General features: G+C 51.1%; 1 protein-coding gene and 1 long non-coding RNA gene across 2 annotated transcripts; both read left to right on the top strand.

Annotated features, from left to right (window-relative positions):
- Window positions 1-454: 454 nt before the first annotated feature.
- Window positions 455-2,100, top strand: LOC144943301 (uncharacterized). Its single transcript, XR_013639483.1, has 3 exons — window positions 455-527; window positions 1,651-1,696; window positions 2,047-2,100. It is a non-coding gene; the product is annotated as an uncharacterized LOC144943301 (long non-coding RNA).
- Window positions 2,101-3,057: 957 nt separating this feature from the next.
- Window positions 3,058-7,173, top strand: LOC144943350 (calpain-1 catalytic subunit-like). The gene is made up of 5 exons (XM_078870725.1): window positions 3,058-3,108; window positions 3,482-3,560; window positions 4,644-4,760; window positions 6,195-6,250; window positions 6,940-7,173. Exons 1-5 carry the CDS (start codon window positions 3,058-3,060, stop codon window positions 6,997-6,999), a joined length of 363 nt encoding a protein of 120 aa, XP_078726851.1. The 3' UTR covers window positions 7,000-7,173.
- The last annotated feature ends 16,367 nt before the right edge of the window (window positions 7,174-23,540 follow it).

Raw genomic sequence — 23,540 nt, forward strand, 5'->3', positions numbered from 1 at the left:
TCATGAGCCGAGGTCTATCCACTGCTGGATGATGGACCCTCCCACTCCGTCGCGATCACTCGTGCACTACCACGCACGAACTAACTTCGTCGCTCCATCTCCGCAGTGGTGGGGAAGCAGTTAGCGAGCTGCGCTATGAACCTGGCCACCCGAGTTCGATTCCCGCTCAAGGCAAATACCAGTGACGATTATCTGAAATGGTCCTAGGCTTCCGCTAGGTCGACTCAGCCTCAAATGAGTACCTAGTGTTGTGTGTAAACATCGCCACTGGGGAGACAAAGGCGGCCGGGCGTGGTGTTAGCCACCAACCCCCTCCTGTACCGTGCCAGCCTTCATATGTGCTCGCTAACAACACTTGCCCCAACAGTCTGTTAAGACTATACGGGGGGCTCTTTGTCTTTGATGGTGGTGCCAACCGGTGACACATCTGCTCCTGACCCGTCTCTGGTGCCCAGGTCGTGTTCGCGGCACCGCCGGCACGTCGCGGGGAACCTATCGAGCACCTCTTCTCCACGTTCACGAGAGACGTGCGTTCCACGCTCCAGGCCACGCGCGGTGGGAGCCCCCCTTCGTCACACTCCACTCTGCGCCGGGGCGCGCCCAGCATCCAGCTTTTCTCTGCGCACAGACCCGCCGTTTCTACCTATTCTATTCTATTTTGGATTGATAAAGCACCTTAAGCTAAAGGCGCTTGGCAATGTCTCCATTCAGACGCTGTCGCCTCGACAGACCTGGTTTTCACCTGAGGACGGCTGCTTGCGTTGTGGCCGAAACGTCGTGAGAATTGTTTTATTATGTTTTATTTTTATTATTGTATTACTTCCCTTCTACGTGACTTTACCGAAAGAACCAAGAAGATGAATCCCTGCAGTCACGAAAGCTTTACATCGAAAAATGTCTGCATACTACGGTGCAAAATGGCAAAATAAGGGAAGGATGGGTGGGGTAGCTAACGCCGTTAGTGATCGGGTTTGGACAAGGAATGAGATGTGACAGCAGGGGAAGGAGGCGATGGTGCAGGGGGTTGAAGGAGGAATGGAAGGATGAGACTGATAGAAGCCTCATCCACTATCACATTCATGATGCCTAAGAGTCATCGTGAGTGTGTCATTGAACCCGACACCACCCAACATAGCCAATCAATTACCAAGGTTTTGTCACGTAAACAAAACGTGCCAATTAGTGCCTACTCCAGCACACCGGCGTGTTGGAGAGTACAACCACAACATCTACAATTTGAGTTCGAGGTTTCGTTGGTGATTACAACCAGCTTCATCAGGCGGTGTGCCAGAATTGTGACGTTTGCAATTGGCTGTGTCTGGTTGTGGTGGCTTAATGACACATTTATATCTAGGGGATCGAACCCAAAATAAAATATAACATTTATCATGAATAATATTGGTCGAGAAAGCCGAATAGTACGTGTTTAAACTCAGGATCATTGATGGGTGAAGATAAAGGAGCGGCCGTGCAACTCCCCACTCACGCCACTGCGGGCGGAAAGGCCTCCACTAGAGGGAGCTTTAGAGCGCCCCCTTGTAACGGGCAATTGGCCTACTCTTCCACGCCGACCAGGCGTCTTTGAAGAGATGATTATTATTATTGATTCGATATGAATGTTCAGGACTGTGTCGGCGCATCTCTCCGCAGGGGAAGACCATCGCCGCTCCCGACTTTGTGGCTCTCTTCAACATCAGTAAGATGTCTACATTTGACCATTGTGGCGCTTTCCATGAAGGTTGATAATGCATTCGTAATGTATTGATTGTGCATTGATTGCGTATTGATTGCATTGATAATTATACATTGTGTATTGTTTGCGCATTGATTGCGCATTCATTGTGCATCGATTGTGCATTGATTGCGCATTGATTGAATTGATTATACATTGTGTCTTGATTGCGTATTGATTGTGCATTTATTGCGCATTGATTGCCCATCGATTGCGCATCGATTGCATTGATTGTGCTGGATGTTTGCAATGCGCGATTCCGCCTCCACCGACTCATCTGAGCTCCGCGTCGATCGCTTTTTTCTCTCCTGCAGAGCACACGGGCCCCGCGCGCCTCGACGCGCGTTCGTGCGGCGCGCTGATGCCAGACGTGGTATCCTTTGTCTCGGCCCAGCGAGCGACTTCAACAAAGCTCAGTGGATGGGTCCCCTTCCTCCCTCCCTCTCTCTCCGTTACCTTGCCGAGCCCTATGAGCAATGCTCTAAGTGAGCTGGCGTCAACAATCGCCCAAGCCCTGCAGTCCTCTTGTAGAGTGAGGCGTTGTCGGCCACTTAGTGAGCGTGTACGCGCCAGTGGAGACACGGGCACCCGGAAAAACCTCACGGCGTGCGAGGGGGCAACACTCAATCCCGTACAGATGCAACAGGTGGAGTCCACGTCTTTGCTGGCCAGGGTACGGTGGCAGCGCGATGCTAGAGGGAAGGCAGCTCCGCAACATCTGCGTGATCCGCCAACCCCTCACATCGACAGTGCTGCGTTACAGGCTTGCCCTGCCTCCAACGCCACCTGGCTATCTATGCCTGCATTGTTGAGCAGGATACGACGCACGGACTCAAAGCTGGGATTTACCACCGGTGTCTACTCTTGCTCCTTACGCTGGTATTTAAATCTCTTCATGGCCTTGCCCCACCATTACCTCGCTTCCCTCGTCTCGTTTCACGTCTCCTCCCGCTCCCTCCGCTCTCAATCTCTGTCCCTCACCGTCCCGCCCCCCTCTCCTTGTGCACAATCACCGTTTACCGCTCCTTTTCCCTACTTGCCACCCTTGCACTGGAACAAACTTCCCCTCCACACGAAGCGAGAAGCACCCCTCCCCCTGTCGAGTTTCCGCTCCTGCCTGGCCCCATCCTTCATCCCTCCATCCCTTGGCACCTCCGTAATTCTGATACCCACTAACCGCCCTCCCCAAAACCCCATCACTTTTAGTTACCCTGCTTGTACCGCTCATAACCCTTTGTAAAGCGCCTTGGATAAAAGCGCTATGCAAATATAACATTGGATTAAACCTTAATCTCGGATGCATTCAGCTCGGAGGCAAAGACGAAATGGACATTGCCGAGACCAAGACGTTTGCTGCCCAGATAAAGAAACTGCAGGTAAATGGCCATTACTTTTAAAAATAATCTCATCACTTGCATTTTTTTGCGTAATTCATGTTTGCGATAGATAGACCAACACACCTTCTAGACGTGAGCAACTCGCTCAATCACTGCCAAAAAAGCTTTGTCACGGCGACATTCAAACGACGCGTAATATCTATCCATTCGTGACGTGCCATGATTTTCTCGTTGCGTAAATCCTTTGCCCGCAAACGAGACGGACGTTCCAATATGCGACGTAACGACATTTTATTTTCCCAAGACAGACGAGACGCGATTGTCGCGGCCGTCACGGCGTCAATTGCAGGGGGCGCCTGCAACATTTTCACCTTCGGCGGCGGCTCACGCCCGCGCTTCGCTTTCCCCGCAGGACGTGTTCGTGGCGTTCGACAGGGACGGCTCGGGCGCCATGTCCTCCTACGAGCTGGGCCAAGCGCTCGAGAACTCGGGTAAGTCTTCTTGGTTCTTTCGGTAAAGTCACGTAGAAGGGAAGTAATAAAATAACTTTACCGAAAGAACCAAGAAGATGAATCCCTGCAGTCACGAAAGCTTTAAATCGAAACTCGGGTAAGGCCGGCGAGGGTAGTCCAGGCGGTGCAACTGCACCGGGCCCCACACGGACTGCTGGAGGGACATAGACACCCGAGTCACCAGATAGGAATAAAGTGGACGGTGGCGGTGGTGGGGGTTGTGGGGGGGGGGCCCACATCGCATTCCTTACACCAGGGCCCATGCCAACCACAGTACCGTACAACACCTCTGGGTTACACTGTGGCAGATGTGGAGTAGCTAAGTGTTACAGTTAACACCTGTCCAGGTACTGGACAGTCCAGGAGTGCGCTCCGGGTGGCAGGGCTCGCTTTGTACCGAGATCTGCGACCAGGGTTGCTGTTGCCAAAACCCCGTCACATCCCATCATTGGACTTTTTGGCTACTTTTTGTTTGCGACAGATGGACGGGCTTCTCTGGAGCTGCTTCCAAGTCGGAGGGGCCTTCCGCCTAGCGGTGACGTGTGCAACGCGGTTAAGACCGCGCGGATTAGATAACGACGGTTTTTGTTTTAATCTGCCCGGGGTTTGGTTTGCAGTTGGTAAAGGTTGTGAGACAACCCAGCTTCGTGAGACGACGTAGATGCAAACTTGCACCTGCGATCAATCGCACCGCACTGCTGTTTGCGAGCGCCTACTTGCTGTACTGCCACCCCTGGTGTGTGCGTGGTGTGGCGGTGAGCGCACTGCGCTACGAACCCCGGGGGAACCCGAGTTCGAGTCCTGCTCACAGCCAACACCAGTGACCATTATCTGGACCGGTCCTGGGTCTCCACTAGGTAAACTCGGCCTCAAATGACTACCTGGTGCGGTATGTAAACATCGCCACTGGGGAGACAAAGGCGGCCGGGCGTGGTGCTTGCTACACCCACCGCCTCGTGTGCCGCGCCGGCCTTCGTCGGCGCTGCTTGCCGACAGCCACTTGCCCCAACGGTCCGTCAGGGCTACACGGGGGACCTTTGCCCTTTGTTTCCTCGCCGGCAGGCTTCCGTCTCCGCTGGCGCGTGTACGAGCGAGTGTGGGAGCGTTTCGCCGGCGCCGACCGTGCCCTGGACTTCACCGAGTTTGCCGTCTGCGTCGCCGCGCTCCGCCGGCTCTTCGGTGAAGTCACCGCGGGAGCGGCGAACGCCGCCGCCGCGAGCACCTGTCTTGTCTCGTCGTTTTCGTCGTCGGTTTTTGTTGTTGTTGTTGTTGTAGGCGTGCGCGCGTGTACACCGGCACTATAACGGTGCGCGTTCCGCGTTGCGCGACCAGCGTTCTCTCGTGCAAGAACCGCGTAATCGCGAAAACGCGTCGTGTGAGCACCACGCGTTAAGCGCGGACCTGCCGTATCCAAAAAGTGTCCACGATTTTACCCCGATCGTGCCATGGGCATTATGCGGCGAGATCAGGAGTCCATTCGGAGCTCTAGCACAGCAGTGCATCATCACGCCCTGTTGTTGAGAGAAAGGCCCGTGGAAGCAGATATTGCAGAACTACCTTTGAGATGCATTCAAGTGGCACAACATGCGCTAGGGGGCAGCACTCTCCCATTCACTTTCACACTGAGAGCAATCAAGGGACCTCCCTTGTCACTATCAACATATGAGGTCCCATGATGTAGCTGCTCACCCCGAGCTCTCAATGCCCTGAGAGTGGCATTGTCCTTGTGCTGTTCGCCTCTTGGCGTCCTCGGGTCTAACACCGTTTTGAGACGAGGCTCTAAAGAAAGCTGTCTCTGGTGTGGACCAATCGGTTTCAAAGACAATCCATATATTACCCGAGCATGTTTTATTTTGTTTGCATGTTCACCACAAGTATATGTGCTTCATGCAGACATGATTCCTTGCAAAAGGTTTCTGTTTGGTGTTTAAACATCTTAACACAACTGTTTTATTCCACCATTGTAACCTCATTTGCCAGTTAAAAACATTATTGGTTTTTACCCTTTAATCTGGCAACAAAACTGACACTCTTTTTTACAAGGAGTCATGTTTGCATAGACCACAATACCTGCAGTCATAATGCAAACAAAAAACATAACTCTGATAATAATATGCACTGTCCTTGAAGTTGATTGGTCCACACCCGAGACAGCTTTCCTTAGAGCCTAGTCTCACGTGGTGTTGGGCCAAACTGTTTTATTGCCCGAAAGCGTAAAACCTATTCTCATTCTAAGAGTAATGCCCGTTGCACGACAGTCTGGCCGATATGTTTAATTCTCAAGTTTGCCAATTGAAGTGCAGAGCGACCATGTATGATGTGTCGGTGGGCTGAGACCATCAACTTGGAGAATCAGGTTTAATCACGGGCGGATGAAACCCGGATACACACCGAGGAATCTAGCGATGCGACAATCAGTGTCTCTGACAGCTGAACCACCAAGCCACCTGGACATTAATCAATGTCAGTGACTTTTATTTGATTAATCGATTCGCATAGGCTATGCTTAAGAACATACACACCGAGATTCGCATGTTTCCATGCTCCCTATAGCTACCGGTGTTGTTAACAAGTTTATTTTGTATACGTTTGAAATGCGACGATGCATTACAGGGACCTACGAAGCACAAGCAAAGGCCGGTGGGGACCACTTCCCGGACATAAACGAGGTACGGCAGCTTGCCCCGCACGCGCGCTCACTCGGAATGCGGCAAGTCCTCGCCTTGACGCGCGGCGTTCACACCACAACGCGTTTTCGCTCCAACGCGGTTGTCCCGCGGGGGAACAGTCGGAACAACGCAGAACGCACCGCGGTTATAACGCGGTATCTGAGCGGTTTGGTTACGAACTACTTTTTTGAGCTGCGCGGCTGAGCGCTACAGCGGCGTATCCTCGGTTGTTTGTCTCGCCATCTCGCTGCGTGTCCGTAGTAGTGCATCATATCTCGCCGAACGTTATCGCTACATTATTTATGGGGAAATTGTTATCGCTGAAGGCATATTTCCACGAACGCGGCACTTTACAGGAATGCATCTACCACCGCCGCCGCCACGCTAAACGAGGACTTGCCGTATCGCTGTTGTTCGACACGGTGTCCGACGTTTCGCTCCGCGTAGCTGGGAAGCCTCTTCAAGGATCTAACGCCGGAGTGCGCCGGGCAGCTTGTGAATTCGGTTCCTGAAGAAGCCTTGCCGAGCGAAACGTCGGACACCGGCGTAGACGCAACCGTGGCGAGCGCTTGGACGGTGGCGAGTGGCGGCCAAGAATTGACTTCGAGAAATTGCTCACCGGCCCTTGTCGCTGTCTACTCCCTCTTCTCCTTCTCTCTCTGCCGTGTGCCCTCTCCCTCGCGTCGCAGTGGCTCCTACAGCACGGGGACCTCGAGGGAGGCACGGGAGGAGAGCGCCATCCGGCGTGACCGGCGACGGTGGACGAAGAGCCACGGGCAGAAGGCGATTTAAAATATAAGAGTTTTAAAATATATATCTGTATAGCGGGGATGTGACGACGAATATATTTGGAGATCCGAATCAGTTCTAACGTGGGTGTGCACGCCCCCCGCAATGTGACCTCGGGTCGTTACTGCCAGAGCTCAGTGAGATCTGCGGTTCCCCGAGCCGACTGCAAACAACTGAAACCCACTTCACAGCTAAGTCGCACGAGCGGTTATCCGTAGCGCCAGGGTATTTAAAAACAAAATCTTACAATGCAGAATTTTTTTTGCCCGAACAGACAATGATGTGGGCGCGGATAACTTTTGCAGGCTACACCGTAACGATGCTCGTTTGTAAGCGGAATCCCATTCCTATTCCGAGAAGCGGCAATACAACAGCAGCAGGGACGCTCTTCCCGTGAGTGGCTGTTCCCACCGCAAGTGAGGAGAGAGGCGGCTGTGTCCGTATCCTACTGCAGCCGCTTCGGGGGATGTATTTTTCATCTGTGGCGGCGATATATTAACTACTTCGCCTGATATGCAGGGCGTCATGGGTTTGACCCCTGACCCATATGCCTGTATATTTGGAGTTTTCATGTATCTCTCTCTCTCTCTCCGGGTCCTCCGGTGTTTTCCCTCCACATTAAGAATCAACACGCGGCTGCTGCTATACATTTCCACGTGATAAGCCACTTCGTTGAGCTATTATTTGTGGCCAGGTCGCTTCTGAAACAGCGCTCTATAGCTCAGTGGGCCTTACCTGGTCAATAAATAAAAATATCTATAGGTCATTAACTTCGTGTTCCGGCCGATTTCGTCTCCGGAATGAAATCGGCCAGATATCCTGACGCCGTCTTTATTAGTCCACGGAGCGCCGTTGCGTGTAGAGAAGAGCACAACAACTAGGACATTTATTTGGGAAAAGTTTGCTCCTGTTTGAAAGCGAATGCAATTCGTGTAATTCAGGGCTACTTGCTCTAGGTGGCGACGCGACACGTGCAGAGGAGCTGCACGAACGCCTAGAACTTCCTTTCCGGAGGGCAATCGGTGGGCACGCTTTTTTTTCTTTGTTTTTTTTTCTTTGTGACGATGCAAAATGCTTTTGTTATTTTTTTGTAAGTCACTTTCATTCTTCATGTCACCGCCCGACGGCGAGAGTTGCCCTGCGCCAGTCGGCGCTCGCAACCGGCGTGGTGAAGAAGGCACGGCTAGTTGCGGAGATGGGGGCCGCGTCTGAAACGCGACCCCCAAAATTTATGTTGCAGAGCGAAAGGGGCAATTGGTCACGCGCGGAGGAAGAGAGGAAAGGGTCTCTGTGTACGTCTGTGGGGTTCGATTTGAGTCGTTGGGTCCCTCATGTGAGTCCCTTGAATCCGAATGTGGACACTGTCCATTTGTTTTAGTTAAGACGAAAACCCCCCAAAAAGTGCACGCAATACAGATTCAGAATCGGAGTGAGAACATGTATTTATACAGGAGGAATCCGATGAGCTATAAAGCTCTTTTCCCCACAGATGTCCAATAAGGATAGCATTGCAGAGTTAACTAGCATAGCAAAACAAATTACCGGGATAGCATTGCAGAGTTTCAATCCTCCTTCAACCAAGAGGAGGGTCCTGCAGTGGGATGCTTGGCTAATTCCTTTTTTAAATTAGCGATTTCCATCCGGAAGAGGGGAGTTGGCACTGCCGTGCACGGGTTCGATTCCCACTCACAGTCAACACCCGTGACGATGATCTGTTCCGGTCCTGGGCCTCTCCTAGGTCGGCTCGTCCTCAAATTAGTACCGTGGTGCGGTGTGTAAACATCGCCACTGCGGAGACAAAGGCGGCCCGTGCGTGATGCTGTCCACCCACCCCTTCGTGTGCCGTGCCGGCCTTCATAGGCGCTGCTACTGGCGAACAGTGCTTGGGTCGCAACAAAGGGGCCAATTCACAGTCGTCGTCCCCCTCCGCCCTGCCACCACCCCCCCCCCCCCCCCGTTTGAGTAAAGTTGCAGGCAAGCTGGCTCTAGGAGTTGCACGAAGTTCAGTTCATTTATTAGGTAAAGCCCTGTGAGCCATTCGGCTCTTGAATCGGGTGCAACCGCAACAAACAAAAAACATGAACAGGAAACATCTTAAAGTGACTATGTGCAAACAGAAAACCCAGGAAAAGACGGCAATATATTGCAGAAAAAGCACCGTACACCAACGCTGTGTGCAAAAATCCCAGTGGGATGCAAGTCAAACAACAACAACCACAAGACAACTTAGATTAAGGCCATCAGTCTAACTCCGTACTACAACAAACAAACTTGACCAAACCAAAAAAACTTTTCGAAATCACCAAAATAAAGCCATAAAAGCAATGAAACAGTGATCATAGGAACGGTGACCGAATTTGTTCCGATCCTGGGCGTGATGCACCAAACCGATGCCTTCACCGAGTGTTAACATCCACAGTGTTTAACAGTAATCTCTTCATTGTTCTTTGATCACCGCTCGCCACGTTTCCATTCATTGTGTTGAGCACTACGTGATGTCTTTGATCACCGCTCGCCCTCCGTCCCGGCGCGTCTCCATTCATTGTGTTGAGCACTGCGTGCAGTCTTTGATCGCCGCTCGCCCTCCGTCCCGACACGTCTCCATTCATTGTGTTGAGCACTGCGTGCAGTCTTTGATCACCGCTCCTCCTCCCTCCCGATACGTTTCCATTCATTGGCTACCACAGCCTGATAAGCTCCCCCCCCTCTCCACCTCCCTTCAACTTGCTTATAAGGGATTACATCTTGAATCATTGCTTCACTTGATGCAGCTAATTCGGCTGTGACGGTCCCACCTGATGACGGAGACTTGTGTTGCCTCCGAAACGTCGTGAATTTTATTTTTGTTTTGTTTTATTTTACTTTCATTAATTTTAATGTTTTTACCTACGTGACTTTACCGAAAAAACCTGAGAATATAAACCGATGCCTCTGCAATCCCCGGATCGCAGATGTGAGTCACCAACTTCGTGCGGATCCATTAACGCCGTTTGTTTGCGAGCGCGCGCCACAAGTGCGATACCATTTTCGTAGGGCATTCCGTGTACTCGTTTGTCCATCTTGTTTGACTTTCCAAACCCTCGATATGCACCCGATTTAACGGCGCTTGTGGGACCAATTCTAAGCCGATTGAAAATGCGGCGATGATGCCCCGATTGCATTGTGCGCGCGCACGCGTTCCTGCGTGCCTGCCTGCCTGTGTGTGTGATTTCATGAATCGATGTTCTGTTGATGGGTCAGGGTTTAGTGCACTAGAAAACGATCTTTTTCGATTTAAAGCTTTCGTGACTGCAGGGATTCATCTTCTTGGTTCTTTCGGTAAAGTCACGTAGAAGGGAAATAATAAAATAATAAAAATAAAACATAATAAAATAATTCTCACGACGTTTCGGCCACAACGCAAGCAGCCGTCCTCATGTGAAGACCAGGTCTGTCGGGGAGACAGCGTCCCTTCCACGTGACTTTACCGAAATAACCAAGAAGATAGAAAACGATCGTTATACACCTGGGTGCAATCCCCGGTCGTCTTGTGTGTACGAGACCACGGCAGCGATTTGCAAGAGTTTTGATATTCGTATCCGAACTTAAGTCTCAACCAACCCCTAGGTTGACCCAGCCCCAAAATGTGGGGCCGATTTATTTTTAGCAACTCAGAGAGAAACGCGTGGCGCGAGCTTGGTGCGTGATGAATCGAACCTCACTCGTCTGCCGTGCCGACCCTTAATAGGTGCTCGCTAAGAGCACTCGCATCAGCGGGCTGTTGGGACGAGAATGTGGATCTTTGTCGTGGGTTTTTGCTCAAAACTCATTTCATGGGCGCATCGATCGAGAAGGGGCACCGAATAAATGCGTCTTTAAAACGTATAAAATGAAAATAAAGTTATCAACTATCTTGGGGACTTGGTTCATTGGCACTGTATATGTAAAAAGAAAAGTAGCTTGTCATTAGCACTGCCCTACAGCAGATAAAACACATGCATAATGTGTAGGAAAGTTTTGCTCCGTTCTGCATGTTACGTACACACGCGTATGAAGACACAGTACACATAACAGCACGCAGATACATAAACACACTGACACACAACAGCGACAATGATCGCCACCTGTGGTACAGGAGGGGCTAGTGAGGTTAGCACCACGCCCCCGATTGCCTTGCATATTTTCCATTTACTCGTGCTGGTACACCGCACCAGGTACTCATTTAAGGCTGAGCAAACCTAGGGGGAGGCACAGCACATATACCACGTGGAAACGGCGCTGCCAGTGGCCGGGAATTCGAACCCAGATCGCCGGGTTCCTAGCGAGTTTTGCGAACTAATCCGCCACCATCCGATGCGTGTGACTGTTTAAGGAAATTTCCCTTCTGTCTGAAATGTTACACTCGTGGTGATCCACAGCCTCCTGTCAATCCATTGTTGGATGAAGACCTTCCGATCCCGTGTCCTGCGTATTAACTATCCATTCCTGATCCACAATGGGCAGTGCTCGTTGATGAATTGCGGGGAATTTCCATGACTGGTTGAGATATCCCTTGCCAACGACGTGAGCCACGGCCTGGATTCAAACCCAGGTCACCGGGTTCCTAGCACTGGGCACTAACGACTGCTCCCACTAAACGTCAGCCCGATGCGCTTACGCAAGGAACTGTTTATTATCGAAAAGTATTGGGTTTTCTTTCGGGTTATTATTTGTGATTATTACCATCGCTTCATTGGGCACGCGCCCGATTCACATGCTCTGCCGAATAGGAATTTTCCGTTTGTGAAATAGCGTTTGTGTAATCCACTCGAAAAGTGTATATCTCTTTGGGTCAAGTTGCCCTCATTGAAAGTATCATTGTTGCGTGGTGTTGAATCAACAAGGACAAAGATTCCCCGTGTAGCATCTACAGACTCTTGGGGCAAGTGCTGTTAGCGAGCACTTATGAGGGCCGGGGGTGATTGTGGTCAGCACCACGCCAATCTGCTCCAGTGCTAATACTCATACACGGCACCAGATACTCGTTGAAGGCTAACTCGACCTAGGAGAGACCCGGGACCGATTCAAATATCGGTCACCGCTGATGGTGGCCATCGTGGCCCGGAATAGAACTGAATATCTAGGTTGATAGTTGGAGTGCGCTAACCACTGCGCCACCGCTCCACACCCCCCCCCCCCCCCCCTCCTTGACCGTGTGGACAGTTTACAGACAATACGGTGACTTGACCACGGAAAGACCAAGGAATTGGGTTCGGATATTATCGCGTTGATGTTAGTCGCGGTTTCGAATCGAACCCCGGGTTCCTTGCGCAGTGCGCAAACCATTTGCCACTGAAACCGCCCTAAATAACACGACCCAGCTACGTGCATTCCACCCAGCTCGCCAAGCCCCCCCCCCCTCTCTCTGTTCGCCTCGTAATCGGATCACAGAGGCCGGCGCGATGCATCTGCTGATTGTTTGACCCGCATGGAACATGGGCAGCGTCCTGCTCAGGATGTTCCGTCGCGTTCGGTTTGTTGTAACCCGACGAATGTTTCCAACCTCCACCACCCACACCTCCCCCCCCACCCCTTTTGACAATTAAGCTGACTTAACGTGCCTCTCGCTCTGAAAGTATCCTCTTTGCACTATCACCGTCGGTCAATGCCGGATTATCCTAGAAGCAAAAGTAGCTACACGCGCTTCGGGTCCCGCACTTTTAAGGGCCCCGCGCTAAATGCTTTCAAGCTCTCAATTCCGGTTAAGTGATTCTGCACTCGCTCTATTACTATAGTACTATACCGCCTTCAACTTTTATGAACGACTGCGTATTTAAGGTTAGCGATTTGTCGTATTATCTTGCTGTATAGCAAATGAAAAAAAATTGTTTTTAATATTTATGTGTTTACTTATTTATTTTAGGGCCCCTTTATAGCATAATGCTACAGGCTCCGCACTAGCTTAATCCGGCACTGCCGTCGGTACAGATGACGGCGGAGGCTACGCCCTGGCTCTCCTGTTTAACTCGCAGCAGCTATCATCATCATCAGCAGCAGCAGCAGACATAGTCAGTCCGCTGCCGGATGAAAGTCGCAGCCATTTGTCGCCATCGCGTGATGCAGCAGTCTACCAAAGACGAAGATTCCTGAGTATATCCTTAACGGACTGCTGGGAAAAGTACTTGTAACGAGCACCGATATTAAACCCGGCACGGCACACAACCGAGGATCCGCGGCAGCCTTTGTCTCCCCAATGTCGAAGCTTACACACCGCTACAAGGTGCTCATTTGATGCTGAGTCGACCTAGGGGAGGCCCAGGACCTAGCACGTCATTTTTTTTTTATCGCTCGGGCGCGTTCCACCCCTTTGGCTGCCGCTCCGTCATTAGCCTCGATCGAGGGCCATCGTCCACTCGCAGTCTGTGACGCGTCCTGCATGTTGCCGTCGGCCTTGCGCGTGTTTCTCTGAACGCACGCATTCCTCCGCCTCCGCCTCCTCCTCGTCCCGTCTCTCCGGGCGCCTTTCTCGATGTTGACGTCGAAAGTTGTTGAATGGGCGCGCGCTCACCCCCTGACTCGCGATGCAGAAACGGGGCCGCTGGCGACAACGGCGACGATGAAAGGGGGACGGAGACTGGAAGGAAGGCGGGTGGGGGTGGGGGGGTGCACAGAAGCGTGGAAAAATGCAAGCCGCGAATCAAGAGTCGCGGAAATAGTTATTTTTATTTAGTAACTAGGGCACAGCTCGTTGAGAACAAATGATTACTTTCTAAGGGAGACCTTTCTGCAACATACACCGCAGTACAGCAACGAAATGAAATGAAATCGAAAAAAATATATAATCACAAGTTTTTTTCGTATATATATATAAAAAAAAAAATTGTTCTACGAAATTTTCCATCGGTGAAAATGTCAGGGCAGAGAATTATTTCCAGTCAGGACCCTCGCAGCGTCGCGCCGCGTTACAGAACGGCCCACGGAAGGAGATACCACAGAGCTACATCCGAGTCCCGAGTCGCGCGCATGAAACGCCCTCCTTTTGAAACATCACAATCCGTGTGTGAAGTACGAAGCCTTCTCACTTAGGTGGGGCAGAGATTCACATCGTGGTTGGTGGCGATCGAGATATGGCTCATTCACACACACACACCGAATGGATGAGACTTTCACCCCACGGTGTTTTTTTGCACAACCAGCTACCCCGGACCACTTCTCGGGCAGGAGAGACACTCTCAGACTCGGCCTATTTACGCTGCTAAGGCCCCGTTGAGCTAAGCAGCTCTTTTACAAGGACACGATCACAGCCAAAGACCCTCCTCTCTCTCTATTCGCACGCCGGCAAACATTTGCCTTTCCTTCCGATGCTCTTAGGTTGTTTCGGTAAAGTCACGTAGGGAAAAATAAATAAATAATAATTCTTACAAAAATGTTAGAAATAATAATGTAAATACAATTATAAATCACGACGTTTCGGAGGCAACACAAGTCTCCGTCATTAACTTAATACAGTAAATTCAGCTGTGACGGTCCCACCTGATGACGGAGACTTGTAATGCCTCCAAAACGTCGTGATTTATGATTTTATTTCTATTATTATTTATATTATTGTTAATGATGTATTTTTGTAGTATTTATTTATTTATTTTCACCTACGTGACTTTACCGAAAAAACCTAAGAGTATGAATCCTTGCAGTCACGAAAGCTTCACATCTAGAATTTCCTTCCGATGTTTGGTGAAAACGCATGCAATAGCGAATCCACCATCGCGATGCATTATTGCATCCACTTCTTAATATTCTCTCTCTCTCTGTCCCCCCGTGGTCGTATGAATTTTTTTCTCCGGGTCCTCCCGTGATTCCCTGCACTTTTAGACACATGCGTTTAAAGCATTTGGCTGCTATAAATGTCCACGTGATGATAAGCCACTCCGTTGAGCTGTCGTTTGTGACCAGGTCGAGTTTGAAAAAGAGCGATGTAGCTTAGTGGGCCTGACCTGGGTAAAATAAAAAAATATCTACATATAGTTTTAGTAGTTTCAATTCAGTCCCAGTTGTTTGATCACCACTCACACTCACGCCGCACCTATTGCCAGACAGTGGAAAACCCGAGGTGGAATCTGTCGATTCACAGAAGGAGTCGGAGTGTCACAGAGGACGCGGTGGCAGCAGAATGACTTAAATAAATAATTAAATAAAGATCATCGGTGGAATTTTCCGAGACGCCCGTTACGTGCAGCAAAGTCACCACCGCTCTCTTTCCTCGAAACCCGACACGCGCTGAGAAATCCATTCAACTATGCGACCGTCATAGAGGTATTTTTGTGGGTTCAATCGCGTTAATTTCAATGTCACTAAACCCGCCAGCACCCGACGCTGCCACTTAAGTTAGGTTTGTTACGTAAAAAAAAGTGCCAACTAGTGACTACGTAAGCACACCGTTGTGTTAATGAGTGTCGGGTGGTGGCAGGTTTAACGACACATCTATATCTATGCGATCTAACCCACACAAAAACCTTTATTGTGGATAATATTTATCTCGAAAGCTGACGCGTTAAAGTAACCGATTTACATGGACCGTTAGGTTTAAGGGCACGTGCATTGATTCTGAATCGTGTGATCATTGGCGAGTTCTGCTGCAGCTGGTATGCGTACCGTACAGCCGAATGGAGCGAGCGAGATGGAACCAACGGGACGGGACATACGATGGCTTACACCACAAATGAGAGAGTGCGAATTTTTACAAGTGAGTCGATCCTTTCATGCAATTGTTACATTTCCATCACATCGCAGGGGCGGGTTCGTGAATTGTTGCACCCCTAATATTTACCCACAGTGCCTGATACCGAGTGCAATCGTTCTCTTAATCCATCCACCATATGCCATACAGCACGGTTGGCTACGTAGGGTGTGAAAGAAGTTCCACATACATAGCCTGTGCAGATTTCTATTTTATGTTTGCCTACTACCTATGCCGTTGGAGGACACTAGAATGCCATGACTCGTGGCAAAACATCGCTTTGGGTGTTTTTTTTCAGGGGCACCCAGAGGTCAGCAACCAAGAGGAAACCTAAAACCAGATGGTGGTGCTGATGTTGAGACGGTGAGAGTGGCCCTTGAAGGATATGTCGTCTGTGTTTCGAGGGGAAGAGCTCCAGCCAGATGGCGGTGGTAGTGATGAGACACTGAAGGTTGGGTGTCAACTTGGAAACCAACCGCGGGATCTGGCAGAAGGAAGGAAGCGACGGCGAGGTTTGGTGGCATCGGCATTGGCCGCGATGACCTCCTGACCTTGACATCAGCACTCGAGTGCGGGGCCGGGTGTGTGGAAAAAAAAAGCGCTCGCAGCGGCCAGTAACTGTAAGAGAGAACCCAGTGGAAAATGTGATGGCAGATTTTGTGAGTGAGTGTTGTGTGTGTGTGTGTTATGGGTGGGGGGTGGTGGGGTGACGTGTGTGTAGGGGTTGGAGAGACGAGCAGTGGGGAGCAGGATAAGTGCCTCTGAGATAGGAAAATGAGTTACAAAAAAAGAACGCCACGCGTTCCAGGCGATGAAGATTGTCGAGCAATACGCGATAGGCGTGCCGGTTGCGTAAGTGCGGCGGCGGCGGCGAGGCGCACACAAAGGCGCTAAATATAAAGGCAGGTGTCATCGGGAGGGGATGGGGGGGAACCATAAAAAAGCCCAGCCTGGAACCGTCGCCTCGCCAAACTTCTGCCACTGCTCAGCCGTCATCCTTCAAATCTCAACGAGCTCAATGTCAGCTGCGGATCACGGCAAATACCAGCGAGCAGATAGGGAAGACGCCCCCACCACTCCTCATGCACCACCTTCTCTCCTCCCTCCCCACCTCCTCCCCCAACCCCTCCCTCTCTCCTACCCCAACCCCTCCCCACCTCCTCCCCCACCTCCCCACCTCCTTCCCCACCTCCTCCCCTACCCCTCCCCACCTCCTCCCCAACCCCTCCCCTCCCTCCCCACCTCCTTCCCCACCCCCTCCCTCCCTCCCCACCTCTTCCCCCACCCCCTCCCCTCCCTCCCCACTTCCTCCCCCACCCCCTTCCCTCCCTCCCTACCTCTTCCCCCACCCCCTCCCCACCTCCTCCCCCACTCCCTCCCCTCCCTCCCCACCTCCTCCCACAACCCCTCCCCTCCCTCCCCAACCCCTTCCCTCCCTCTCCACCTCCTCCCCCACCCCCTCCCCACCTCCTCCCCCACCCCCTCCCCTCCCTCGCCACCTCCTCCCCCACCCCCTCCCCACCTCCTCCCCCACCCCCTCCCCTCCCTCCCCTCCCTCCCCACCTCCCCCTCCCTCGCCACCTCCTCCCCCACCCCTCCCTTCTTCCCACCCTCCCCCACGTACGAAGAGAGGTCCGGGTAAATGAAATCACAGCGCGCATTTAAGACGCGAAAGAAAACAACAACAACAACAAGGCACAGTTAATTACATAATGTCTCGATGGCTGGCTCGGAAAACGAGGCGAGCAAATCGTATTTGGTTGTCAAGGCGAAATCGTCGACCTCCCCACGTGGTGCGGTGGTGCTTGAGGGTGGTGTGCCCCCAACCGATGAGTTCGATCCCCCGCCTGTGGCTTTTGACAGTCGAGCCGCACACGATGGATTCTGGTTCAGAGTGACTTTGGCGCAGGTCCAACTTGGCCCCAAGACCTACGCAGAGACCCTAAGTCTCGATCTTTCTATTCGTTTCATGCATCTCGTTTTTAAATCTCCCCGATTGTATCCCGATTTGCGCCATGAGACAAAGCGTCGATATTCGATCACTCGCGGTGCAGTGACGCCTCTCCGTGTCCGGGCTACGGTCCACAGAAGCAGAACTCTTTAAACAACCTCTGATGCGCACACTCGGAGGAAGAATATTCCCACCCGCACTTTTCTCTCTCTCTCTCTATCTCTCTGCATTCCCACCTACTGAGAGCAAATGTCTCGTGATATGACGGCCAAACCGATACCTTTTTAAATCCTTTATATTAAGTTCGCTTGCTTGCTTACTTGCTTGCGTGCTTGCGTGCTTGCTTGCTTGCTTACGACCGTGCAAATCTTTCGGTCGTTTTTTAACCCACTTCCCGTGATCCAATCGAGCTGACATTTTCCACACAGACTCGTTGTGCGTGACAATTTATTTTCGTGAATTTTTTTTCTCCAAAATTGTACACTGTTTAGGGAATTTTTTTTTAATATTTAATTACCAATTGCTTAATGCTGGCAGACAATCATCTGACCCATAGGTGGCAGCCATCTCAAGCCAGAGGACGAGAAGACTCTAGCCGCCACGCATATAAAGGATTTAGAGTGAAAAACTTTGTTTTTACGGGTTCATTTTTTATATATTTCAATTCTCAAAGTAGGAATTTAGCCAGATTGAGTGAAGATGCACATTTAATATCACGGGGGAATTTTGTTGTTGTTGTTATTGTTTGAACGCAGTCGTCGGTGACGGGACTGAGGCCGGTAAACTCCCTTCACTTTAGAAGCCGGTCCAATCGCAACGCGGCGGCCGAAACCCGGAGTCGAACCCAGGCTAAACCAGAAGGCCGTCATCGCTGCCCTCTTGACCTCGGAGGCACCCAACCAACGGCGCAGTTGTACATCTCTGGTCAAGCTGGCCACGTGACGAAACCATTCCTTTGATGTCTCACGTTGAGTGGGGGGGGAGGGTTCAGTGGTCAGCACCAGGTAAAGCTATTGTATTGACCCCTGCCCGAATGGTTGCGCAGCTCAGCACTGTGTGCGTATATATACCTGGCGGTAATGGGTACAACACCCCCCTTCCCCAGGTCTGAAATTGGAAGGGGGGTGGGATGTTTGCCTGCACTCAGCTGGTACCGCAGCCTATAATAAGTACGCGGCCGAAAAGTCTATATTGGACGTACAGTGTTTACGTAAGAGAGTCGAATATCTGTACACGGACTTTGCTTGCACACCGGCAGTGTTCCACCTCATTCAAACAGCTGTTCTCCCACCCCTCCCCCCCACATCAGCACCTGCCTTAATAGCTCTCCGGCCCTCCCTCCCCTCTCTCTCTCTCTCTGTCTCTCAATCGTTCGTGGAATTTCTGATAAGATTTTCCCGGTGCCTTATCAGGAGAGGCGTCTTACCTCGAGGGTGAGCCGGCGGGCGGGCGGGCGCTGCCGACAACCGACCGAGTTCAATTGATCACAGATTCAATCCCTGCCACTTGGTTAGTTCAGTAGGTTTCGGGCAAATTGCGTCACTCACCGAAGCAGTCCCCTCTCACGTAGAGGGGGCATTGAAGGCTCGGTCACGGCGTCATTCGGATCGCTAGAGAATTTACTCGTTTGCCATGGTTACAGAACGACGTGTTTTTATTTTAAATGTGTGTATTTATACATGTTGAACTCTTTTCGCATCGTACGTAGCCAACCGCGCTAATCGGAGGTGCGGGGTAAGGACAACAAACCAAACACAAAAAGCAGTTCTAAAGAAATGAGTTTTCAATCGAGATTATTTAAAAGTGCCATAGCTCCAGTGGCTTCCTAATATCGGAAGGAAGAGCGTTCCAGACGGCCGCAGAAGCACATCTGAAAGCGCGCGATGGTGCGGTGACCGCCGTCTTTGTTATGATCAAATTCTCACGTGGCGGGCCAAATCCGAGGAGAACATCGGACATTATTTAGCGAAGGAGGAACGATGTTGACTCTCTGCCAGCAGTTATATGGATTGTCACAATGCAGGCGCACGCTTCAACGCAATAACCGATTCCCTATAAGACATTATGGAGAGACTACTCATGGATCCAGAGGCTACTCGAACCCATTAGACACAACGTACAGCATACGAACGCACATATATACACGCCAATAGATTCAAAAGCACACACGTATCGTGATTTTCAGAATCACTCACGAACCGATGCAACGCGACCGTGGAGTCATTACCCAGCCACGTCAAGCCCGTCGGGGAAAGCGGCCGTGCGCGGAGCTGTCGGTAGGACACCCGACAGCTGTAATTTGCGTTACGCGTCGATTTAAATTTGTCCAACGGAGCTCTTGGCGCACGTGTTTATCTTTCCCCCTGGCTGACGTGCCTTCTTGCATTGTGACAGCACCGCACGCTCCCACGTGTCGGATCAGCCTCCCTCTCTCTCTCACTCTCTCTCTGTGTCCCTCTCTCACTCTCTCTCTGTGTCCCTCTCTCTCTCTCTTTACGATCAAAGGAACAATAAGATTCTAGATTTCTAGATTTGAAGCTTTCGTGACTGCAAGGATTCATATTCTTAGGTTTTCTCGGTAAAGTCACGTAGGTAAACAATTTAAATTAATAAAAGTAAAATTAAAATACAAATCACGACAAGAAGATGCTCGGTGTAATCGGCACTTTGCTTCGTTCATCATTTCGTTTTTTTTAATGCTTTGCTTTACGTAACCCCCCCCCCCCTTTTTTTTAAATAACAGATTTAACAAAAGATTTTCGCTCTGCTCTCCTTACCCCTTCCTTCTCTCTCTACCCCCCTCTCTGCCCCCCCCCCTCTCTCTGTACCCCCTCTCTTCCTACTCCATGTCGCTCATTCTCTCGCTCTCTCGCTCACTCTCTTTTTTTTAACTACGACAAGTGCTGCATCTGCACGCAGCCCTTCTCGCAGTCCAACGGCCTCCGACGGGTAGCTCATATCTGCATGCAGAGCTCTCCGTCATCTGCCACCGAGCACACGGCCTCCTCCATCGCCCACTGCTCCTTGAAGGCCGGCGCGGCGTGGGTCAGCCGCGCATGGCGGAACTCCAGCCACACCCTGGCTCCGACCAGAGCGCGGAAAATGCTCAGGCTGCTGGCCGAACGTTTCCCCTCCAGCGCCACCTTCCTCGCCCTGTATATGGCGAGCTTGGCGTAGCTGGCGAGCACGTTGACCAGCCCACTCTCCCTCTCTCTCTGTGCTGCGTCAAGGTGCTACATTCCCGGGACCTGCCTGACCTACCGGACACAAAGTGGAGAGACCATTTCTCTCCCCTCATTGCGGCCGCCCCTCAGTGGAAACAAATGTACAAGTCTCCCCCGTAGCCAAACGCTGCGGTGACCTCCAGTGGAGGTTGGCACACTGCACGTGGCCATCGGCCGTGTGGCTCAGCCGAATCTCGCCAGGGGTAACAGACTTGTGCATTTCCTGCGGTGCCAGGGAGGATCTGCCCCACCGGTACTTACACTGCCAGCGGCTCAAACCAATGTTCCGTCTTTTGGGGGACATTTTCAGGAAACTGGGGGTACCCTTCTACAACAGCAGCTTCGTATATGGGGTGCCTTACCTGGCTAACAAGCGCCATGACCTCGCCAACTTCGCCTGTGCTCAGGCGAAGATGGCGGTGTACAGAACGAGAAGAAGATGCTGCAAGGTGACACTGACGGCTGCTCTGTGCTTCCAGTGTTCAGAGGCCTGCTCAAGGCGCGGCTCTGGCTGGAGCACGCATACCACATACATGTCGGTGATGTGCACGTCTTCTTCGAACGCTGGGAAGCCGGAAAAGCCCCTCTCTGTACCAGCGTGGACGGCACCCTCGTGTTCACCTTCTGAAGCGCTCGCTCGTCACCGTGGCGTGCGCAATGACCACCACAACCACATGACTTTTCTTCGTGTTGTGCGCGGTGCATTCAGCGCCAAAGCGCGTGGTTTTGTAGCGTTTATTTTCATTTGTTTGCTGGGGACTGCGTATTACATATCGAAATTCGCCTCCGATGCTGTTGCTGCTGGCGGCAATAAAAGTTGTCTAAAAGTCAAAGTCTCTCTCTGTCCCTCTCTCCCTGTCCCTCTCTCTCTTTCCACGTGGACCGATCATCCTGGCACTCGTGCCCCAATAAGGAAGCTATTGCCGCCACCACCATCAACCACCATCGGTCGGTAGGTAACAAGGCTGGCAACAGAAGAGACGGCATTATTTGACCGCTGGAAACTTGGAGCGCTCATCAGTCAACCGTTAGAGGGGGGGGGGGGTGTGCTGGGCTCGTTAAATTGTCCGTGGCACGCGTCGGCTGGAAGCCGGTCAGCACTCGTGGTCCGCTAACCACGGACCCTCATGGCACCCTCGGTCTCGTCGCCAGGGATGTCGAAACATCGTGGACAATGGTGTGCAGCATTCATTCGTCCACGCGTCGGGCGCTCACTCATCACAGGGCCGGCTGGCCAAGCCACAGCAGCGCCTTGGTTTTATATGCGAGGTGCTTCTTTGTCCGCGGACCTTCGACTTTCCGAAAAATATTATCCCAGCGACATTTGCTTAAGCAGGAAAATCACTGGAGCGGTTTCAAGCTTTTGGGGGTGGAGGAGCGGGGGGGGGGGATCTGTGTGAGACCTGCTGCTGATGAGACCCAAAAATTCGAAACCATTTCAGAGCTCGTTATAGTTTGTCTGCGAGCAAATCATCGCCCTAAAGGTGCCCAGTTGCATCACAACTGTGACGCTGATCAGACTTTGAACCTGGCTAGTACTTTATACGTATGTATGGTTGAACTTATATCACGCCATACGTAGACAACCGTGCTTATCGGAGGTTCTGGGGGGGGTGGGAGGTCAACAATCTAACGACAGAAGGAGAAAAAAACTTTATGTGTTTTGTTTGCATTATGACTGCAGGTATTGTGGTCTATGCAAACATGACTCCTCGTAAAAAAGGTGTCAGTTTTGTTTCCAGATAAAAGGGTAAAAAACCAATTATCAAGAAAAAAACTGTTCTAAAGAAGCGACTTTTAAATCTCGATTTCAATCTGTGAGGTCACTCGGGTGACCGCGAGGCCCTTACTAGGGGTTTTGTAAGCATCTACGCTGCGAGGTGGCTAAGCGGAGGGCATTTCTTACTTGTCACTCCCCCGCCTCGCACGCGCGGTGGATTCATCTCCGGGCTCTCTGGGTTTTCTTCCCAAGCGACGCCAAAACACTCGCGAAATGGAAATGGAGCAAAACGATCTCAACGCAGCAGGAACCTCCTGACTGAAACAGAGGGACTGACCACTGACTTCAGTGAAGCAACCACTGCTCTACTCGTGACGCAATCATACCTATCAACCTCCTATCAGTGCCTAACTTATTACAGACCATCTTCTTGGTTCTTTCGGTAAAGTCACGTAGAAGGGAAATAATAAAATAATAAAAATACAACAATCATTTTATTATGTTTTATTTTTATTATTTTATTATTTTCCTTCTACGTGACTTTACCGAAAGAACCAAGAAGATGAATCCCTGCAGTCACGAAAGCTTTAAATCGAAATTATTACAGACCAATTCAGACCTTCGTGATCACCCAGTGCCCTTACAAATCTCAACGTTCATCCTACAAAGTCCCATCACAAGGGAGAAACACAAACAAATAGACACATTTTTTTGCCCGTATTGAAAAGGCTGTACGCCGTATGGACCTGAATTCTCTATTTCCCTGTTAAAGAATAACGATAAACCGTATGGTTTGACAGGTGTTGCGTAATTATCTGGCTCAACTACTTCAATGCAACATTATTGTTGCTGCTGCTGCTGTTGTTGTTGTTTTTCACCGTCAACAGCCATTGTGGAGTGAGTTATCGGTC

This window comes from Lampetra fluviatilis, chromosome 30, assembly GCF_964198595.1.
Source record: "Lampetra fluviatilis chromosome 30, kcLamFluv1.1, whole genome shotgun sequence".
NCBI classification, from domain to species: domain Eukaryota; kingdom Metazoa; phylum Chordata; class Hyperoartia; order Petromyzontiformes; family Petromyzontidae; genus Lampetra; species Lampetra fluviatilis.